The sequence below is a fragment of the Glycine soja genome, chromosome 9, assembly GCF_004193775.1.
Source record: "Glycine soja cultivar W05 chromosome 9, ASM419377v2, whole genome shotgun sequence".
NCBI lineage: Eukaryota > Viridiplantae > Streptophyta > Magnoliopsida > Fabales > Fabaceae > Glycine > Glycine soja.
This window is the reverse complement of record NC_041010.1, coordinates 43,114,620-43,134,612: the sequence shown is the minus strand read 5'-3', so window position 1 is coordinate 43,134,612 and position 19,993 is coordinate 43,114,620. Positions and strand designations below refer to the sequence as shown.

Here is a 19,993-nt window from a genome sequence, read left to right as displayed (position 1 = left end):
TTCGAACCATGTGATTAATTTTCAGGATCCATTATTATTAGCACATGCAAATGTTTATGTTTATGTTTATTAATTCTTCTTTCCACATTGCCTCTCTACACTCACCTGGCCTGTGGTCTCCAATAGCATTCACCAGAAACTAGGACGCAACGCAGCTTATATATATATATATATATACTAGATACTCTGTAAACATACACCTAATGCCCCATTCTTACACATAACCAATAAAAAGTTAACAAAGGGGTAAAATATAAAGGAAAAACATTATTCATTTATTAGTTTTAATTTGATTTTTTCTCATAAGAAAATAATATAATTAGTTTTCTTTGATAAAGATTTTATATCTTAAATAATAATGAAAATTCAAATTTTTTTATTATCTTCTATTTATGTAAATAAAATAAAATATGTAAAAAATTAACTAAACTAGAAATTTCATTAATAGATTATTGAAATATATTTTTTATGTATTTTTTAAAATATGTTTTGTAAATTATATTATATAAAAATACATAATATAATAAAATTAAGTTTTTTAATTAGTGAACAATTAATAGCCGAGTTAATTTTACCAAAGAAAAATACAAGTTCAGAACAGTTTTGATCAGATACTTTTCATTGTAAAATCGTGACGAAAATAACATCGACAAGAACAATTACTCTTTTCAGCATCTTTTCCCTTGATTTGAGAGGGGGGGAAGAATAAAACTTTGCCATACTAGTAATAGGTAAGCAAAATAAACTTGAATCATATAAACACGACATGTAGGTCTCGTGAGAGGCGTTATAAGCTTAATACTGATAGATATTAATAAATGAGGCAACTGACAAACACGGATCTTGGTGGACAACATTAATACTTAAAAGAATGAAGAACTACTATAGCTAGAAAGCAGTTATAAATCTATCCTATGTTTTTGGTAATTAACACAATTAAGAATGCAGGTGGTCCAAACAAAAGCCATGCATGCATGTAATGAACATTGTGTTTGAAATTGAAGACGACACGGTCCAACCTCCATCAGTTTCTAACTAATGTAGTATCAATTGACATCCCACAAACATAATAGGCTTTGAAATTACAAAAGACATGATACTACCTTCATCAGTTCCTAACTACTATATAATTAATAGAATCCCACAAATTGACAGAGGGTTTGTAATTACGAAAGACATGATACTACCTTCATCAGTTCCTAACTCATCAATAGAAAATGTTTCATTAGGGGAAAACACTATTCACAACTCGGGAGGGGTTGATTAAGGTTTTGATGCATGTTCACGTACGAATCAGATTAAATCCATTAAATTGATTAAAAGAATCCAAATTAACCCGTCTATATATTGATTTCCAAGGGTCACCAATTCAGTTTAATTTGATTATTACTGGTTTGACTTAGGCCTTTCATTGTGAAAAACATTAACTCTTGAATGGATTGTAGATGACTTTTATCTTTTTTATTATTACTTGATTTACCTATAAAATTGCCCTGCTATCCAACATTAATTAATATTTTTAACTCAAGTTTCAATATTTGTCTGTATTTTCATCATATCTTAATTATATATTTCATTAACTCTTAGATGATTTGAAAGATGATTGTATCTTTTTATTCCGTGCTTTAGCTATAAAATTTCCCTGTTATACCACATCGATTAATGCTTTTAACAAAAAAATAAATACGAAAAATTTTTGCCTCTATTTTTTTTTCTTATTTGTAGTCATAATAATTATTCATGTTGCAGTAAAAAAAATTCATGTTATTTTATATATATATATATATATATATATATATATATATATATATATAGAATATTATTTTAAAATTGCATATGAGAATCATCTTTCAATTGGAGCATTATATGAGATTAAAATGAAATAAAAACACTATGGAGGAAATAATACAACAATATATTTGGTAAAAAAAATAGTTTGAATCGTTTAATTTTATATATAGTATCATATTAAATAAAACTAATATTTTTATGAAATACCACTGCAACTGGGTTCCTTCCGATCTATACAAGAGAAGCATGTGGTGGCCTGGTTCATAATGAAACTGCTAACTCAATAAACACAGGTATCTTTATTTATTATCATTGAAAAAATATTTTTTAAGGCCAAGCTTGATGCCCGTCGCAGGTAATACGGATAAAAACTAGGTCGGAAAAGTCAAACGATTAAATTAATCTATCTCTATTCTAGTAAACATTAATTAATCTCAATTTTTTTTTATAAAAAAATGTTAATTAGTATCCTAAGCATAATGGTTAAAGAACTAAGGACATTGATTAACAATTTTTTTTATATAAGTAATTACATTTTTTTAATAATTTCAAAAATAAACAATAAATTTAAACGTCATCTATAATGTAATGTTATTTTCTCTTAATGCCATATAAAATTATTTAATATTTATTTCAATGGTTAAAAATATTTAATAAAGTATGTTAAATTAATGTTTCTTGATATTTTGACACTTATATATGAAAATTTAAGAAAACCCCATGTTCATCCATTAAATATTTGAAGTCTACATTTTATTTAATAAAACAAACTTGCAATTCACTGCACTGCATAGATGGAAAAAGCATGGAAAGAGGCGCATTGTTAGCAACGTGTGGTCTGCTGTTGCAGCATAAAACGGAGTAGAGCTTCATCCTCTGCTCTTGCACACTAAGACCCTTCTCTTCCTTAGCAACCCCACTTCTTAGTTACACATCCACATTTGCTTGTCTTGTTTAGGTGGTTGGTGAGAATGTCAGAGACATTCATATTCACACTTTCTCTGGTTATGCTATGTGCTGCTTCAGCTTTTGCAGCAGTTCCACACAGGTTGCCAGAAGGTGATGCTCTCTTTTGATGCCCTTTCATATATTCTGATGACCACATTATATTAAGCATTTTCCATTATAATGTGCTAGTGTGCTTTGATTCTGATACTTGACATATGTTACAATTTTCACATGTAATATAACATCTTGTGCTTGACAGTTTACCTCAAGAATGGTAACTTTGAGGAGAATCCAAACCCCAAATACCTCAAGAAAACGAGACTGATTGGGAAATATGCTCTTCCAAAATGGGAGATCAGTGGTCATGTTGAGTATGTCTCAGGGGGGCCACAACCTGGGGGTATGTACTTCCCAGTTAGTCATGGAGTGCATGCTGTGAGGCTTGGAAATGAGGCCTCAATCTCACAAACCATTAAGGTCAAACCTGGCAAGTGGTACGCTCTAATTCTAGGAGCCTCAAGGACTTGTGCTCAAGATGAGGTTTTAAGGATCTCAGTGCCTCCACAATCTGGAGAGGTTCCTTTGCAGACCCTTTATAGCCTCAATGGTGATGTTATCGCTTGGGGTTTCCGTCCCACTTCTTCTGTTGCCAAAGTGATACTCCACAACCCTGGAATTCAAGAAGACCCTGCCTGTGGTCCACTCTTGGATGCCGTTGCTATCGCAGAATTCTGCCCTCCAAAGCCTACAAGAGGTAATTAAACACATCACATTACTCATTTGATATGTTTGCAAAATAATGTCAACCTAATTTGTCAGATCTCGTTGCCTTGCTTTGCTAGTGTTTTCCAAATCCGTCCTTGGTAAAATCATGTGTTACACTAGGCAGTCCAGATAAAAATGACAGAAATTATTGCATGGTCAACACCACCATAGTTCTGGTTAAACTCTATGTGATGCATATAGTCAGAGTTTTATTAACCTTTTCTCGTATATTGAAAAATCTGATTACATGTAATGTAAAATTTAGTCAGCATTAAGTGTCCATAATAGTCTTGGTTAATCTTTATGTCACATGTTATCGAGTTTTTCAATTTACGAGAATATCAATTATATGTTTTCACTATGCCTTGCTTTGGGAGTTGTGTTTTGCTTATTTGGGTGACTAATAAGACTACATACAATATGATCTCTTGCAGCTAATTTGGTTAAAAATCCGGGGTTTGAGGTGGGTCCATTCCCTATTTTCAACTCTACAAACGGTGTTCTACTTCCTCCCGAACAAGAAGATCATGTGTCTCCACTCCCTGGTTGGATGATTGAATCCCTCAAAGCCGTGAAGTTCATAGATGCAAAACATTTCAATGTACCATTTGGACAGGGAGCAGTAGAACTTATTGCAGGCAGGGAAAGTGTCATTGCCCAAATTCTCAGAACAGTTCCCAACAAAATTTACAACATGAAGTTCACAATTGGAGACGCCAGAAATGGTTGTCATGGATCAATGATGATTGAAGCGTTTGCAGCAAAAGATACCCTCAAAGTTCCCTTCAAATCTGAGGGAAAGGGCGAATTCAAGACTGTGAGTTTCAAGTTCAGAGCGATTGAAAACAGAACAAGAATCACATTCTATAGCTCCTTCTACCATACAAGAATTCATGACTACGGATCTCTTTGTGGCCCTGTTATTGATCAAGTTATAGTGTATCCTGTCGCCTGAACACTGCTTTTACCATACCTAATACTAGTGATTTATAGTTTGCATTGTATGAGAAGATGAAAAATATTGTGTCGGTCTTGGTGACTAAATTTATCCTTTCCTTTTCTTCCTGTAACACATGAGAATTTCAATAAAATGATGTTTTGGAAGTATGGACTTCCTCGAAGAGTATACTTGCACACGTGACCAGTTAGTTGCATAGCCTTCTCCATAATCAAAAGTAAAGTTTGTATTACCACAATCATTCAAAACTTCCTAGTTTGACGTTCATTTGCTGAGTCATTTAGGCTAATTAAGAATGCATGGATAATGGATGTCTCATGTCTAACGTTCTCTTCAAATATATACCTGCTCTAAGTGGTGACATTTCCACCTAAGAAAATGAACTCATGAGCCATTTCAAGTTCCCAACCCTCAATCAATGTATAATATATAGTACATATCTTACATAGATAATGATATATTTTTACAAGCTGTTTACGTAGAGCAAACCTTTTTTTTTTAACATATTTCAATGTGCGCACACAGACACAGACTAGTTAAAAATGTTTGCTACCTAATGATTTCTGGTGACACTTTAGATGCTAATTGTTATCCATGTTCTTTGTTTTGTAATATGAACAAAATAACTAATATTTTCCCTCCATGCCTCCCTAAACTATCAAACGGGAAACAGGGATCGGATATGCATGTGCTGAGGCATCAGTAACATAACATTAACATCTAATGCCAGTGCTAGAAATATTTTATTTTAAGCACGCAGCTTCAGAAAACGTAATAGGGCATGAGCGGAGACATTGCAGGAATTGTAAAGGAAGTACGGAAAGATCATAAATGCGTACTTGTGACCAAGCATGTGACAAAAGAAACACAAAAAAGTTAGATCCAAGGGAGACACCTCCTATTCTAGAATATTTTAAATACAGTCAGATTAATGACTAAATATTTAAGTAAATTTAACGAAAAGATAATTGAATGTATGCACTTAGGAGTTATTCCTCATGTTCTGGTAACTAAAGAAGAAGAAAATATATAATTGCAGATGGGATTTTGTCACCATAAAGTTCTCAGCATATCAGGTTCCTTTTATCTATCACCTTTAAGGCAACCCATCTTTCCTCTACCACTGATGTGCATATGCACAGCCTGAGACCACCAAACTTGAATTGAAGTGACTTAAACTGAGGATGAATCAGTTATAGAGTTCTTGGGATCAGCTACATGCTTTATGGATGTGTGAGGAGCTGATTCAATTCAGAGTTAACGTCAAACTAACTTTAATTAACTGATACAAAGGAATAGGATATGTGGGTCATGGGAATAGTTTATCTACATGACTACATCCCTAAAAAATAGGGCATTGCATTTATCTTATCATTATTCACAACTATTTACGATTGTTTACAATTATTTTATTCAAATATTATTACCTTCACATCTCATCACACACATGAATTTTGGAGATGCGTCTAGAATTTCAACTGCAATATCTTAATTATGAGGATACCTAAGAAAAGAATGTGCTAGATGTATAGGTATTGGGATCAATAATGATGATTATTAATCTGGGTACCAAAGGCAGAGCCAATTCTTGGTATGTTCTGACACCATTCTAAACCTCAGGAAACAATCTGAAAATTTCATATTCATGGTGCCAATCTTTCTCGGCCTACATAGTGATTGAGATAGTTAACAGGTTTAGGTGGCGCTTACGTTTTAGTATACAAAACGATTTCAAAAGCTAAGAAATTGATAACAGATCTATAAAGGGAATGATCTTCTATGGCAAACTCTAGTTTACTATCACAAGTTCTTTGTCAACAGATAAGTACAGTACACCAATCCTTCATTATTTGTTCTTCACATAACCGAAATCGTGGTCTCGACCCTCAATCCGTTTAAAAATGGGCGAGGGAGAGCAAGCAGATTCACACGCAATAGGTAATCTTAAGTAACCACTTTTATGAATAAAAAAATAATTGTCATGGAAAGATAGCAGCACTTTTGGAGAACACTTGTTTCAGCTCAATAAAACTGTTGTCCAAAACAAGGTCAGATAATTACAATAGTAATTACACGGCAGCGAAGCCAATCAAGAACCAAACTTTTGGGTACTCAACTCAAACGGGTCCAATTAATTTCAAGACCTTATCTTTTCCCTGATCAACTAACCCTATAAGCCACCAGTTTCAAAGACCCAATTTTTTCCACCTTGTGCCCCAAGAATTCTTCAATTCAACCTCAAGAGACACAAGACAACCCAATTTGCATTTGCAGTGACTGATCTTCATTGTATTGCAATCGTCCACTTTCCTACATCCCTCTTTGTTGTCGGGTGTGGCAAAAGCAATAACGTGACGCCGAGGGTGGGTACCCCCATATGGAGAAAAATCGAAATTTCAATGTTTTCATAGCTGAAACGCGAGTGAAGGATCTAATCGGAAACAGTATGGTCGTGCCAGCAGAGGAGCATGGCTATGCAGCGTCCGAAGATGTAGAAGCGCGTCTTCTGCTGCTTTGCAACCAGATAGCACCGTTTTCGAAGGCTTGTTTTCCGGCAAGATTGGGAGAGAGTCATGCTTAGATACTACGATGAATCAAACTCAAACTAAAACCTTTGACGAGGTTTGGTTTTTGCACTTTGCAGAGAGATAATGGTTGTATTAGCCCAACCGTCTCAGCTTGTTTTATAGAACAAGTTGGGGTCCACTCGTTTGTTTAGTAATACTTCATCTCTCTTCTCACCTTCAACTTTCTGTGGGCCCCACATGCATTATTTTGTTCCATTTTCACGTCACAATCACAATCTTATACTACGCTCGTATTGTATTATACTTTTCGCGGATCAGAAAATTAGGTCACAATTTCCAAACGCTATTTTAACAAGATATTTTTGGCCCAAAGTACTTCACACATACTAGAAATTTTTTTTCAATAAATAAACTCATGATCGCATAATACATGAATCAATCAACATAATATTATTTCAACTTAACAAGAATCGATAAAGAATTTTATTGCTTATAACTATTTTAAGTTACTCGAACAAAATATAATTTCTTACGTTCAACTAATAATTTATGAAAGAAGAAAATACTATCATTCATTCTGAATCCAATAAAAAAAAAACGCAATTATCATTTAATAAAAGTGAAAAGATGCCATTATCATTTAATAAAAGGAAAGCTAAGAAGAAGAAGTAAAAAAAAATTGCATGCTTTTTATTAGATGCATTGAGTTCATAGTCTAGAAGGAATATATATATATGTGGTGTAGTAAGCGGGAAGGACAAAGAAAAGAATCCAAAATGGTCAAAAAGAGGGAGGAGAAAGTTGCATGGATGACAAGGAAGATTCCATAAGCAATGAATTAAATTAGGAAGAAGAGTGGATAAAATGAAAAAATTAGAAGAATAAGAATCCGTGTGCTAGCTAAAGTATGGAATATGCATGGATGGTGTTACGAAATTTCGTTTCCAAATACAACCCCCGCCACTACACAGGTGGCATTTATTGTCCTTACCCAATCACGTTTTTCTCAACAGGAAATAAAAGGTTTGACTGTAGCAACTATCAGATGCAAATGTAGTATGTGGCCACTCATCACTTTGGCGGCAGAAAACAACATGTCGGCTAGTTTATTCGAGATAAGATTGAATTATTGAATATGCCTAGTCACCCATCAACCCTTCTGCTTCTGCCCCCTCCTTTTTTCCATTCAAAAACCTTATACAATTTTAGTTTCTCCATCCATCTTACTATACCGTATAGTAGTATTGTATTACCCCAAATAAACCCTTTCATTAATTCTTCCATGTCCAAATAATTAAGAGTGGGTACTTGTTTTTCTGTATGTATACCATTTACTCAAAAATATTAAAGATATGGTTTACTATTTACATGTATTAGAATGCATGGAAATGGAAAATTAAATACTAACATTTTTTATAAGCAAATAATTTTATTGATGAAGTGGAATACCCGCAAAGCACAAGGCGTGCCATGAAGTCGGCATCCAAAAGATTTAAAGTACAAAAAAATTAAACATTTCCATAATAATAAGTTGTGTCACTCAATTTCTATCTTTTTCGCGGCTTTATCCAACTTATTAATTTCTATAGCTGCATCTTGGATACTCCCTTCCTTATTTATTTATAATCTTGTAATTTTACGAGCATGTCTTACTTAAGAGAGGAAATTAAGCTTTAACATGGTTATTCATGCAACTCTATCATAGAACATCAAATATTAATTAAGTCTCATAAAATTGAAAACCTGGTGTAGCTTAATTTACTTGTTTGTATAAGTATTTACAAAAACAGATTTTGAATAAAACTAATTTTGATTTTAAAGTCAACTGATTTATGCTCAATCTGCCTTGGTTGAGGATTGAAAATCTGAAGCTGAAATATATTTTATTTTAATTTCTACTCTGTTTAAAACAAAAACTTATAATGCTGTTAAGAATAAAATTGTTGAACATAATACTGTTAAACTCTATTGTGGTTTTGTAATTCTAGAATGTGTAGAATCATTCATTTAAAATTGTTAAACTCTCCACGATGATAAAAAAATCACGTGGAGTCGTTTCGACAATGAATTACCAAAGTACACAATTATCTTTATCAATAAATTGACAAAAAATAACTATTTTCATAAATTGATTCATAATATTTTATAAAGAAATTTATAATATTTTTATTTATTTATATTTCATCAATAATTTTATCCTACATTTTTGTCTCTTCCCTTTCTAGATGTGTATAAAAAAGTTATACAAAATTTATTAAATAAATACAATTTCTCTTTAAAAAATTGTAATTTTAATATAGGCTTTATTTTTTTAATGAATTTGTAACATTGTAATTAATTTTTAATAACAGAAAAAATACAAACTTTTTGTTAGAAGTTACACACTAATGAAAATAAATTTTAAAATTTACATTAAAAGTTACATATTCATAGATATCATCCACACTAATAATAAAAGCAATACCTATATGTGTACATTATTCATTAGATAATTTTATTCTTAAATCACATCTTAAACTTTTACTATTTTTTTAATTTGTTAAACGTTCATTATTCTCTTTTAAAATACGATAGCTGTCCCACTATTCATGTATATATTTTTAGTGAAACCACTACTCTTATATTATCAGTTCTTTCTTCCCTGTCACCCTTATTTTTTATTTAACTTTATTTAACCTCCTAACTTTATGTAGGCTTCTAGAGGTTACCCAAATTAAATTTCAGAATGACGACTGTAGGCCGACCGCCCAAAGTATTTACTATCGTATTAGGGGGCATTTTCTTGTTATGTTAGTTGGTGAGAGAGACACCGGATTTTGTTTGGTTTTGCAAAGGAAAAAAACTCATGAATTAAATAATAGCTATCTTTTTATGTTAAATTAAGTAACATAAAAATATATAAAATTATCTAAATCATATATTTTATTTGTTTAATTTGATCTATCTGCCGGTATTTGCCTGCGGATTCATGTTATATGTCTCGTATGTTTGGTCGAGCAACTTTTCCTGAGATGGCATAGAATTCAGTGCATTTATTAGCATGTCCACATCTTAGAAAAGTAATCAACCTTTTAATGGTTACATGTTTAATAGTTTTAAGGCTCATGATGTGATAACACAAAAACTTGAACTATGTACTTTATACTTTAAACTCGATGCTTAAATCCTATCACAAGTAGGTTATATCATTGCATTACTTCCCACTAAAAAGAAAAAGAACATAAGTATTGGATTGTACTGTAACTTTCATTCCATCCCATAAGTTAATATCCTGTTAAATAAATTAAATGTTGCTATTCCACGTAATCTATAAGAATTTTCTTTTTCTTTTGCTATTACCCCAATAGCGACTACACATTTACCCGTGAATTAACCGGCTAAGTTTCTTCAACCAGTTACCCTTGTAACCTTACCCAGTTATTCTTTTCTTTTGAGATTATCCAATAGCGACTACACATTCACACAATTTTATTTTAGTCTCATGAATTCACAGGCTAAGTCTCTTCAACCAGTTATGCTTGTTGGCAGAGAAGTAACAAGTTAGTTCCTGCAGAAAAGGAACGGTTTATCAAATCACCATCAGAGAACCAGAGCAAAATGAAGCAGATAGATGTGAAGCTAAAACAAATACCAAAAAAGTAGATCGAGTTTGATTAGCAATCAACATCAATGGCTAAGATGTAAACATTACTGTTTTTGGTGGTAATATTTGTCGAGCAGCATCTCTGAATACTCTCCAAAAGTAAGGGCAGCATTTGATGGAATAAGCTGGAAAAAAAAATGATAAAAATTCAGCCCATAAGCCCATTCTGGACTTTAGAAATACAGCTTACCTCTTTTAATACCAAGGAGGCAGCAGGTTCGGGCCGTATCATCTAGATGTCAACATAATACCATGCAGAATGCTAGGTTCACAGATTTCAAAGTGAGATGGATTTGTAGTTGTTAAACATGAAATATTCTCCGGTTCCACCATCCAGTAAATTCAGAGGTTACGTAGAAAAAACCTACTTATTGGGTGGAACCTGAAATGTTATTGCCTTGCATGTCACAGATGATAATGCAAAGTCACTCCTTTTCTTCTCTTTTCTTTCTTTCTTTGTTTTTCAATGTCATCTTTTACTAATTCAAATCTTATATGGTGTCTTGTTTCATGCTGAATGTGAAGAATGATCATGACGTCAAGAATACATACCTCTTTATGAATGTGAACTTTCTCGGGTAAATTGAGCTTTTCATCCCTGAAAAGCATAATTATTGACACTTATTATAGAATTGAGCTCAGATTCATCATTGACCTCAGATGTCATGTTCTAGCATGCTAACTTGTATTCTACTATTGAAGATAACTGATAGCTCCAAATATAATTTAAGCAACAGAACAGTCTAGGATTATTGCTCAGGCTTAGAGAACATACCAGTCAGGCTGCATGAATAATGCAAATGTTGAGCGCTCAATACCAGAGGACTCCTCCCCCGTAGGAGCCTACAAGTATCATAACATTCATATTTTATTACAAAAAACTACTAGTAGAAACCAAAAAAAAAGAAAAGGAACACTAGACAGTTAAAGAAATTGCATTGGGAATATCTAGACCAGATCGGGTTGCAATCAGAGGGACACAGAATGGTACTATATGTCCAATATATGGTGAACATTACCGGAAACATTTGTTTAGTAATTTATCTATAAATATTAATGAAATAATAAATAAATAAATAAATATTTGACATATCAAACTTAATACTACAATTTTGTCACAACAAAGGCATTAGGCACTAGCATCCCATTTCCCAACCCTTATAAATAAATGGGAAAAAAATAATAACACAATAAAAAATGAACTTTATAAAGCATCCTAATAAGAAAATTGCCAATAACTATAGAAGAAAAGCACGATGTGAGATATAATTATGACATCAACAATTAGCATGTCTACAACCAACCAATGATATAAAGTATAAAGACAGAAGAAGGAATACATAAAACAACTTGTGTCAACAGGAAGACCATGACATATGCTACAAAACAAAATAGGGGCGATAACATTATGCATGTAATTGGAATTTTTAAATTACCTGAACACAATGAGGTGTTGCACAAAGATAACCTCCAGAAAGTATTTCAGTGGTTTCACCAATTTGGTATGCTATATCATCTTTTCCATAGACAACCTATAATATAGAATAAACAATGAGTAAATGCATTGTACTAATCTAAGCTTCATATTTGCAACCATAGAGGCATATGTCAGGTTTTACAATTTTAAACCCTCAAAATGCATGCAACCCAACATCATTTTTCAGAAGAAAAAGATCCATGAAATGATTTTATTGTTTTAAGTCAAGGAATATTTCTAGCAGCTCATGTATCATAAACTTGTTAATCCTCAATGCTGTCATTAGAATTGCCATATTTATCTACCGATGAAAATATTATGACAGATCTAAAAGATTGAATGCTAGCAGCATACTCTTTTGAACATGCCATTATTGGATGAAATTCATGTGAGACTTATTAAATCATGTGAGTCACTTGTACTACTTATTGAAGAGTATTGGTCAAAGAGTGTGTTACTGCCATTTCCCTATCTAAAATGTAACGTCCACAGCAGATTGATATAAAGTATCTGCATCCACTTCACAAAAATTTCCAGTCCAAGATCACTCAACACTGTAGAAAGAAAGGAGACATTTTACTAACATTTACCTGCCAAGGAAGGATGAGCTCTTCACATTGAAAGAAAGATGAACTAAGAACAGATTTTAATGTTGCAATTATGTAAAAAATTATCATTTATATATCCATTGTTACTTGTAATTCTAGAAAAAAGAATGTATACTTTGATAATTTGATTATTTCTTGTTCGAATATAGAGGCCAGCAGCACTATCAGGGCAAGCAATTTCTACACCATCTCTCGTAAACATACCACAAGTCAGACCTACAGATTGAATTGAAATGGAAATTAGGCAAATATGATGGCATCTGAAGAACTATAATATTGTAACTCTTGGCAATAGTTTATGTTCTTAATATCCATGGACTTCTCTAATTAAGTTAACTAGGAAGTTTATATTACACCCGAGTGAAAATATATGAAAGCACAGCCCATATCCAATATATATATAATAACAACCTGTCAGTGAACCGTGGTCAGTATGCCATCCACACCAAGAAGACAAAGAGTTGCCATCTGGGACTCTGTTAAACATCATTTGTAACTTGTTAATATATATTCATGCAGGCGCCAAAGGACAACTAGAAATGTTTGTGGTATTCAAGTATATATAATTATATTAAACTCAAGACTAGAATATACTCTAAACAGCATTTTGAATCGGGGGAGGGGGGGTGAAAAGCTTTATGATTCCAGGCTATAACCTAGTCCAGAAGTAAAGACATCCATAGGAGCAAATGTAATGCCTTTTAAACAACCATCAAAATATAAGTGTTCCTCTACTAGCATCACATTCAATATCCTTCACTGACTTATATGTATAGAAAATGTTTACTCTAGCCATCAAGCTTGTACATCAAATATCCCCTATAAAAGTCTTTTTAAGAGTTGTGCACAGTATAATTTATTAGAGGTTCAACCCTCCACTAGGCCACCTAAAATCATAGTTTAAACTAAAATAATGATAAAAAGACCAAGATAATAGCCAGTAGGATTCATGAGTGGTTTCGGTATTGTACATGAGATCATAATTTCAAACCTCATTGCTACAGTTATATATAAGAAAAATATTCAAGTTCAGATACCTTTCAAATCTTAAAATTATCTTCTAATTACAATATTAAAATTAAAAAAATTCAATAGATATTATTGTCTTAATTTTAAAAATTAGGAAAAAAATAATATAGGAAACATCCCTTATTATGACAAAGAAATCTTATAACAAGCAAGGAGACAATTTATAACAAATTTACCCCTGTTGTGAAGGAAAATAATATAGCAAACGTCCTTTATGACAGCGGGAGCAACGAAGTATTGATTCCAGACCTTCATCCTTGTGAATTTTCATCCCTTTGGATACTGAAAAGTTGTTTGAGTGTGACAATAGTTAGGACTTAGGACAGCAATAGAAATGAAAAAAAAAAAGTGCAATAGGTAAAAGAACTTGGTTATAAACAAAAGGCATGAGTGAGTGGCAATTCATGCCACCTAAGAATGAGTGCATCGACACTAATATTAGTGGCCTAAGGCCTTCACTTGATACAAGCACTAATATAAAATCAGAAGTTTTGCCCGCCAACCTTACAGAATTTAAGGATGACTTCTAGCATATAGAGCAATGTGAAAGGGGGAAAAGGGAATAAAAATCATTCTTAGGTAACTTATTACTGTTGCCAATACAGTATTATATCTTTTAAAACAATTTGATGAGATATCAGGGGGTAAGAATGAAATCATGTGTTTTTATTTCAAGATAGAATCTCTAGACCAGATTATTATTCCTATTCCACATAAAACCATTAGGAGAATAAGAGCTTCAATATTATAAGAAATGCCACTTCAACTATCGAAGAAATCTTTACCTGAAAAGTAGTCTGACTTCCCACAGGAAACAATTCGTATGAAATAGAAATCTAGGATAACAACATAGGCATTTCAAGATGCCTTTGTCTAAAGCCAAATTAAATATCGATTGCTGTCTTACCATATTGATCGCAGTGATATGCCAACATCAATCCAATGTCAAATATCAGCTTCCCAAGTGCTTTGAAAGCTACACATCAAAGATAAATATACGGTGAATTGTAGCAAATCATTGTACCATCTAGAAAAAATAAACCAAGACAAGTTATTAGCGCCATCTAATGCTATTATCATTTGGAAGAAGTATGAATATCATGCTCTTAACCTTCTAATTTTTAAGTTCGAAATGCATAAATCATTTATCCAGAAAGGATAAAAAAAAAACTTACAAGAAATTACAAAAGAAAATTATTAGTAAAAATATTTCAAGTTAGGAACATTTAACCACTCAGCTTGAACTAGTTGATAATGCTCAAAATGGTAAACAAGTAATCACTCATCTACTATCATCATCTAATGATAATTCATGTAAAACCACAGAAAAAAATACCTATAAACAGCAATATATATCCCCACAAATCAGGTAAACAAACACAGCAAATGCAAAACCAGTTCAGGCTTCAGGGCATACCCACTTCAAGTTCTGGTAAAGCATTTCTAGGCCATATATTTGAGCCGCAATATGATGGATACCTGCAGAAAACACAAAATCCAAGGAAATACATATGATCATAGACACAGAACTACACAATATAATATAAATGACATTAAAGAAGAGGATGGCATGACAGATAAAAAATTACACAAGCTTAAACAGGCATCAAACTATATTATTTTATGTGATAAGAAAAAAAGACTTGTTGACTGAGGTGATAACTCGGCATACTTCTATGATAAATTGTGTGAATGTCATATATCTAAAAGAATAATAATTGAATTATGACAAAGAAAAAGTTGTTTCATATCATTCATAGAAAATAAAGAAACATCTACATAAAGAAAAAATTTGAAAATTTTACATGTTTTCATCTATTCTTACCGTTGTATCAAAGAAGTCTCTGTTGTAGGTGTATCAAGTATGGGATTGGCATAGAAAGATCCTTTTAAAATATCTTCACTCGGGGAAAAAAAGTAGATAAAAATTAATTAAAAAAATACTTAATAATGTAAATAACTTACTGATTTTCTAAAAGGCATGCATGCAACTAGGTACAGTACTAGAATTCCCAAATTCACATATACAAATTACATAATATAGGAAATAGCATATAATTGAAGTTATTATCTAGAGTTACAGATCAGATTTAATTTTATGAAGATTTTTAACACAAAAACCATTACTTTCTTTTGACAGAAAGTCACTTCCAGAGCATCACTTCCTTTCCTTTTGATGTTGTAATCCATACCAAGGAAAGCAGAAATTACTTGTGGAATGATCAAATAATGTTTCAAATTTCAATCACCCAGCCCTGATTCCAGAAAGCAATATAACAATCTCTCCAATTGGGCACTGTTATTATAGCAATAACTTGGACAAATCTGTGTCAGAATCTCACTCGAAGCATCTGATTTGTAACAAAATCTGGTCGCCGTACGAAACCATTCTGTGCTTAGTAAAGCACAAGTGCTCAACATCAAAGTATCAACCAGAAATTTGTTGCCTAATTTTTAATCTAAGATAAAAGAGTAGGCTGGAATGGAATTCATAACCATTTACCTTCTCTCGGCCTTCCAGTATGGGTTTGTTCCAAGCATCAGGGCTCAGATTGAATTTCATTCCAAATGTCATGTACCATGGTAAAGTTTTCCAAAAACAAAAGTGCACTGCAGCTTTTATCTTACAAGTACATTGTGTGGAACTAAATATGCCTTTACCTTAGGATTCATTGTGCATATAAATGTATCTATCTATATATATGTGTTATTGTGTAAATACTCAGACAAAAAGTTGTCTTGCCTATGTTATCACAATTCACATAAGTAATTGCAACCAATGCATGTTTACTATGTATCTATGTTTTACTCGTTTCTTTACAACTTAAACTCAAAAAAATACATTATTTGATATTTCTCTAAGGATTTTCCTACAAAATAGCCATCTTCCTCACGAATAATTTCGAAGCACATAATAGAAAAGAGTGTTCCTTATTTTGTGTGGACAGGAAGAAAAATTATTAGAACTATGATCAGGAAAAAACATTCTATAAACAGAATAACCAAAATACCAAAAAAAATGGAACATACAAGTTAAAATGCAGCAAATTCAGCAAATTTTTCAATTAACTATGCATATAAAAAATAGAACACACATTGAATAGCAATGGGTTGAAACATCAGAGAAAGAAGCCATAAGCATAAGCAAAATTTAATTCATAAAAAATTTAAGGCTTCAAAGAGAAACGATAAAAAAATCACTATAGATGAAAGAGTTACCTGGCTTCCCAGATTCAAGTTTCTCTTTCCCATGACTCCAACCAAAATTGTACCTATGAATTCAGGGTGGATAGAAGCAGCATAAGTTATTTGACACTGTAGAAAGCTACAAAACATAGGTATTTAGACTAATGGCAAAAGAAAACAATATGTATGGACAATGAATGAAGTAGAATCAAATGTAAAGTGAGAATTTTCAGTAGTAAGAAGTCTTAAATACAGATAAGTTACCTACTATGAGGATCTTCAAGATCCTCCTTCACTTCTTTGGGAAGATTTGCCAATCTGGCAAAAGGACGGGGATATGATATCATCAACAAATATCAGCTTCAAGTGGTATCCTTTGATGATTTAAAACTAAGGCACTAGGAATGTATGCCGAAATACATCTCAAAGCACATACCTTGGTGCAAGATGCAATAGATTTCTGCGCAATGAAGAGTATCCTGGGACCTGTAATTAATTCCAATAAAATAATCACGACAGCATAAGTTATAATGCAGCCAGAAAATCAACACACAGGAATTGCCAGCTCCAAAGAATATATCATTTATCATCATTTATGACAAAAAAAAATAGGCATAACATAACTCCATGCCCCCATTTTCCATAGAAGAAACCATAATATAAACTAACAGGGAGCTCATTTCGTTCCAACGGAGAAACTCTCCCCTAAAACAGAAAATGTTTTGACTGAAGCCTGACAACCTGGACAAAAATCCCGACCACACGGACTTGACGGATAAATTAAAAAGTCTATTGAGGCCATTACATTGAGCCATTGAGATTCAACAAAACCTGTGATAGTTGGTAACTTGTACTACTACAGACATAGCCTTCAGTTTAACTCTTGTTTTCATTGTTTCAGTTTATAAACTTGACAGACTTGGTTCAACTCTATATCCAAACAGCATAAACAATAACAGCAACTTATAAAATCAATGAATTGTAATTATTCTATCCCCCCCCCCCCCCCCCCCCCAATAGAAGAAGCATTTTAATTCATGAATAATTGAAGGAAATTAAAAAAAGAAAAAAAAAACAAGTGCAACAGTATGCACATACATCAGTGACGGATAGAATCCCCAATCCATTGGGTCCAAAGCCTTCTTCAATCTTGAACGACAAGTCGGCGTTCTTATCCTGTCAGAACGAAATAAGAAAAATAACCGAATCAAAAATCAAACACACGCAAGACACTGTCAATAAACAAAGACAAAGCCGTCATCAAACCAGGCATTACACAAAACAGAGGAACAAACACATGTAACACGAACGATAGTAATTTTTTAAAGTAGAAAGCAGCTTGAGCGTTGTTTTCGATCACTAAAAATATTGAAACGAAAACGCAGAACAGTGAAAGAGAGAGAGAGAGAGACTTGGAGTTGAGAGAAAGAGATGGAGATAGTAGTGAGGGTGGGAAAGGAGGTTTCGGAGGAGCGGGACATGGCGTGTTGGGGAACGACAGCGTTTTGAGAAATAGGGTGGGGGAAGCGAAAGAGGGTCAGCGTCTGCATGCCCATGAGACTCACACTCGCTTTTGTTCTCAAGTCAGGTTGCGTCGAAGAAGAGAAGAGGTCAAGGGATCGTGCCATAATAAAAAATTTCAAATAAAAATAATTATCTGTAGATAAATATTAATGAATTTAATAAATTTATAACAATTCATCCGCTTCAACAAAGCTAAGCTGCACTCCTAAAATTAAAATGATTTTTTGTTTTGGTAACGTGGGAAAAAAATAAAGACTAAGCTACTAAGCATAGTACCAAACTATAAATACCTTATTTAAAATAAAGATAAAAATCATAACATAAATTATCCTTATTATTTACGAGATTTCATCAAATTACACAAACATTTTCTATTTTTTTAATCATTTCATCAACCTTTCTTTTAAGGAGTGTTCGTGTTATATAAAGGATATCAATGTAATATTTTCAAATATTGAGAGGGGATTAGTGTAATGTATAGAGGGGTATTAATGTAATATTTTCAAACATAAAAGATATTAGGATGAGAATAGAAAAAATAAGCAGTGTTATGTGTAATATGAAGAAAAGTTGTGGAGTGTGAATGTAATTTGCTTAAAGAATAAATTGAAAAATGAGAAGTTAGGAATGATTATAGGTAGTGTTATGTGTTTCTTATGAGGTAGTTGATTTAATCATATATATTATTTATTTGAGGTAATATTGTTTGAATCAGGTATAATTACTATAAGCTATAAAGCCACTTCTTTAAGTATTTAATAAAATTGTGTAATTAAAACTCAAACTTTGATCTTTTGGTGAAGCTGCAACACTACGTTCACATGTTTGGTGATATTCTCTTGAACATATTTGGTTGAGACATAATAATTTAAAAAACAAATCTACTTAATTAAAAAATAAAAAAAAAGGAACATGAAATAATGAAGTGGGGGAGAAGTAGTTACTCAAAAAAGTAAATTTCCATCATGGGAACAAGAAACAAGATAGATATAAAGTCATACTAGTTGGAAAAAAATTAAAATTAAAATTTAAAATAAAAAACAAAAATATAATTTTGATCCTTAACAAATATCTGAATTTTGTATTTGTCAATGATAAAAAAAAAATTATTTGCTTTGTCCTAATAAAGCAACAATTTTATTTTATATTTTTTAGTCCCTAATAAATTAATTAATTTTGTATTTGATTTCTGATAGTATTTTTTTGTTTGTTATTAATTTTTTTAAAGGAAATAGTAATAAATGAAAAAAAAAATATCAGCAAATAAACATAAAATTTGTTAATTTATCTAGGATTAAAGAAAAGTAACTAACATGAAAAAAACAAAATTATTACTTTATTAGAGAGCAAAGATGATTAAAATTTTTATTATAAAATAAATAAAAATTTAAATATTTATTAAAGATAAAAATACATGTAGCCAAATAAAAAAAATTAAATTATATTATCAAATTTTTCGATAACATGATAAGTCAATGTCTCTCAAGGTCACTGTTATCCAATAACCTTGTTTCTTGGTAGTTGAGACCAAAATTA

At 32.1% G+C, this 19,993-nt stretch overlaps 2 protein-coding genes across 7 annotated transcripts; one reads left to right on the top strand and one right to left on the bottom strand.

Annotated features, from left to right (window-relative positions):
- The first annotated feature begins 2,527 nt into the window (after positions 1-2,527).
- LOC114425033 lies at positions 2,528-4,625 on the top strand. The gene is made up of 3 exons (XM_028391758.1): positions 2,528-2,850; positions 2,999-3,493; positions 3,939-4,625. Exons 1-3 carry the CDS (start codon positions 2,763-2,765, stop codon positions 4,457-4,459), a joined length of 1,104 nt encoding a protein of 367 aa, XP_028247559.1. The 5' UTR covers positions 2,528-2,762; the 3' UTR covers positions 4,460-4,625.
- A 5,521-nt stretch (positions 4,626-10,146) lies between these two features.
- LOC114425345 lies at positions 10,147-18,565 on the bottom strand. Of its 6 annotated transcripts, none has more exons than XR_003669214.1 (16): positions 18,346-18,565; positions 18,032-18,109; positions 17,370-17,419; positions 17,198-17,251; positions 16,967-17,019; positions 15,573-15,645; positions 15,165-15,226; positions 14,655-14,723; positions 13,924-14,029; positions 13,130-13,194; positions 12,834-12,934; positions 12,070-12,165; positions 11,409-11,476; positions 10,824-11,231; positions 10,682-10,758; positions 10,147-10,537 (listed from the first exon to the last, which is right to left on the bottom strand). XR_003669214.1 is itself a non-coding variant. In XM_028392240.1 (16 exons), the coding sequence occupies exons 1-16, from the start codon at positions 18,559-18,561 to the stop codon at positions 10,531-10,533; spliced, it is 1,221 nt and encodes a 406-aa protein (XP_028248041.1). In that variant the 5' UTR covers positions 18,562-18,565; the 3' UTR covers positions 10,147-10,530. The 6 variants fall into 6 exon arrangements, 2 of the variants coding, with proteins under 2 accessions (XP_028248041.1, XP_028248040.1); XR_003669216.1 differs by having other exon boundaries at positions 10,682-11,015; positions 11,186-11,231; XR_003669215.1 differs by having other exon boundaries at positions 10,622-10,758; positions 11,186-11,231.
- Between the last annotated feature and the right edge of the window lie 1,428 nt (positions 18,566-19,993).

Excerpts from the sequence above, each read along its gene's own strand:
- LOC114425033 (XM_028391758.1), top strand. The coding sequence starts at position 2,763 with ATGTCAGAGACATTCATATTCACACTTTCTCTGGTTATGCTATGTGCT. Across the intron at positions 2,851-2,998 it reads TCCACACAGGTTGCCAGAAG|TTTACCTCAAGAATGGTAAC; the intron begins GTGATGCTCTCT and ends TGTGCTTGACAG. Across the intron at positions 3,494-3,938 it reads CCCTCCAAAGCCTACAAGAG|CTAATTTGGTTAAAAATCCG; the intron begins GTAATTAAACAC and ends GATCTCTTGCAG.
- LOC114425345 (XM_028392239.1), bottom strand. The coding sequence starts at position 18,561 with ATGGCACGATCCCTTGACCTCTTCTCTTCTTCGACGCAACCTGACTTG. Across the intron at positions 15,646-16,966 it reads ACTTGAATCTGGGAAGCCAG|ATATTTTAAAAGGATCTTTC; the intron begins GTAACTCTTTCA and ends CCCCGAGTGAAG. Across the intron at positions 11,477-12,069 it reads CAACACCTCATTGTGTTCAG|GCTCCTACGGGGGAGGAGTC; the intron begins GTAATTTAAAAA and ends TGATACTTGTAG.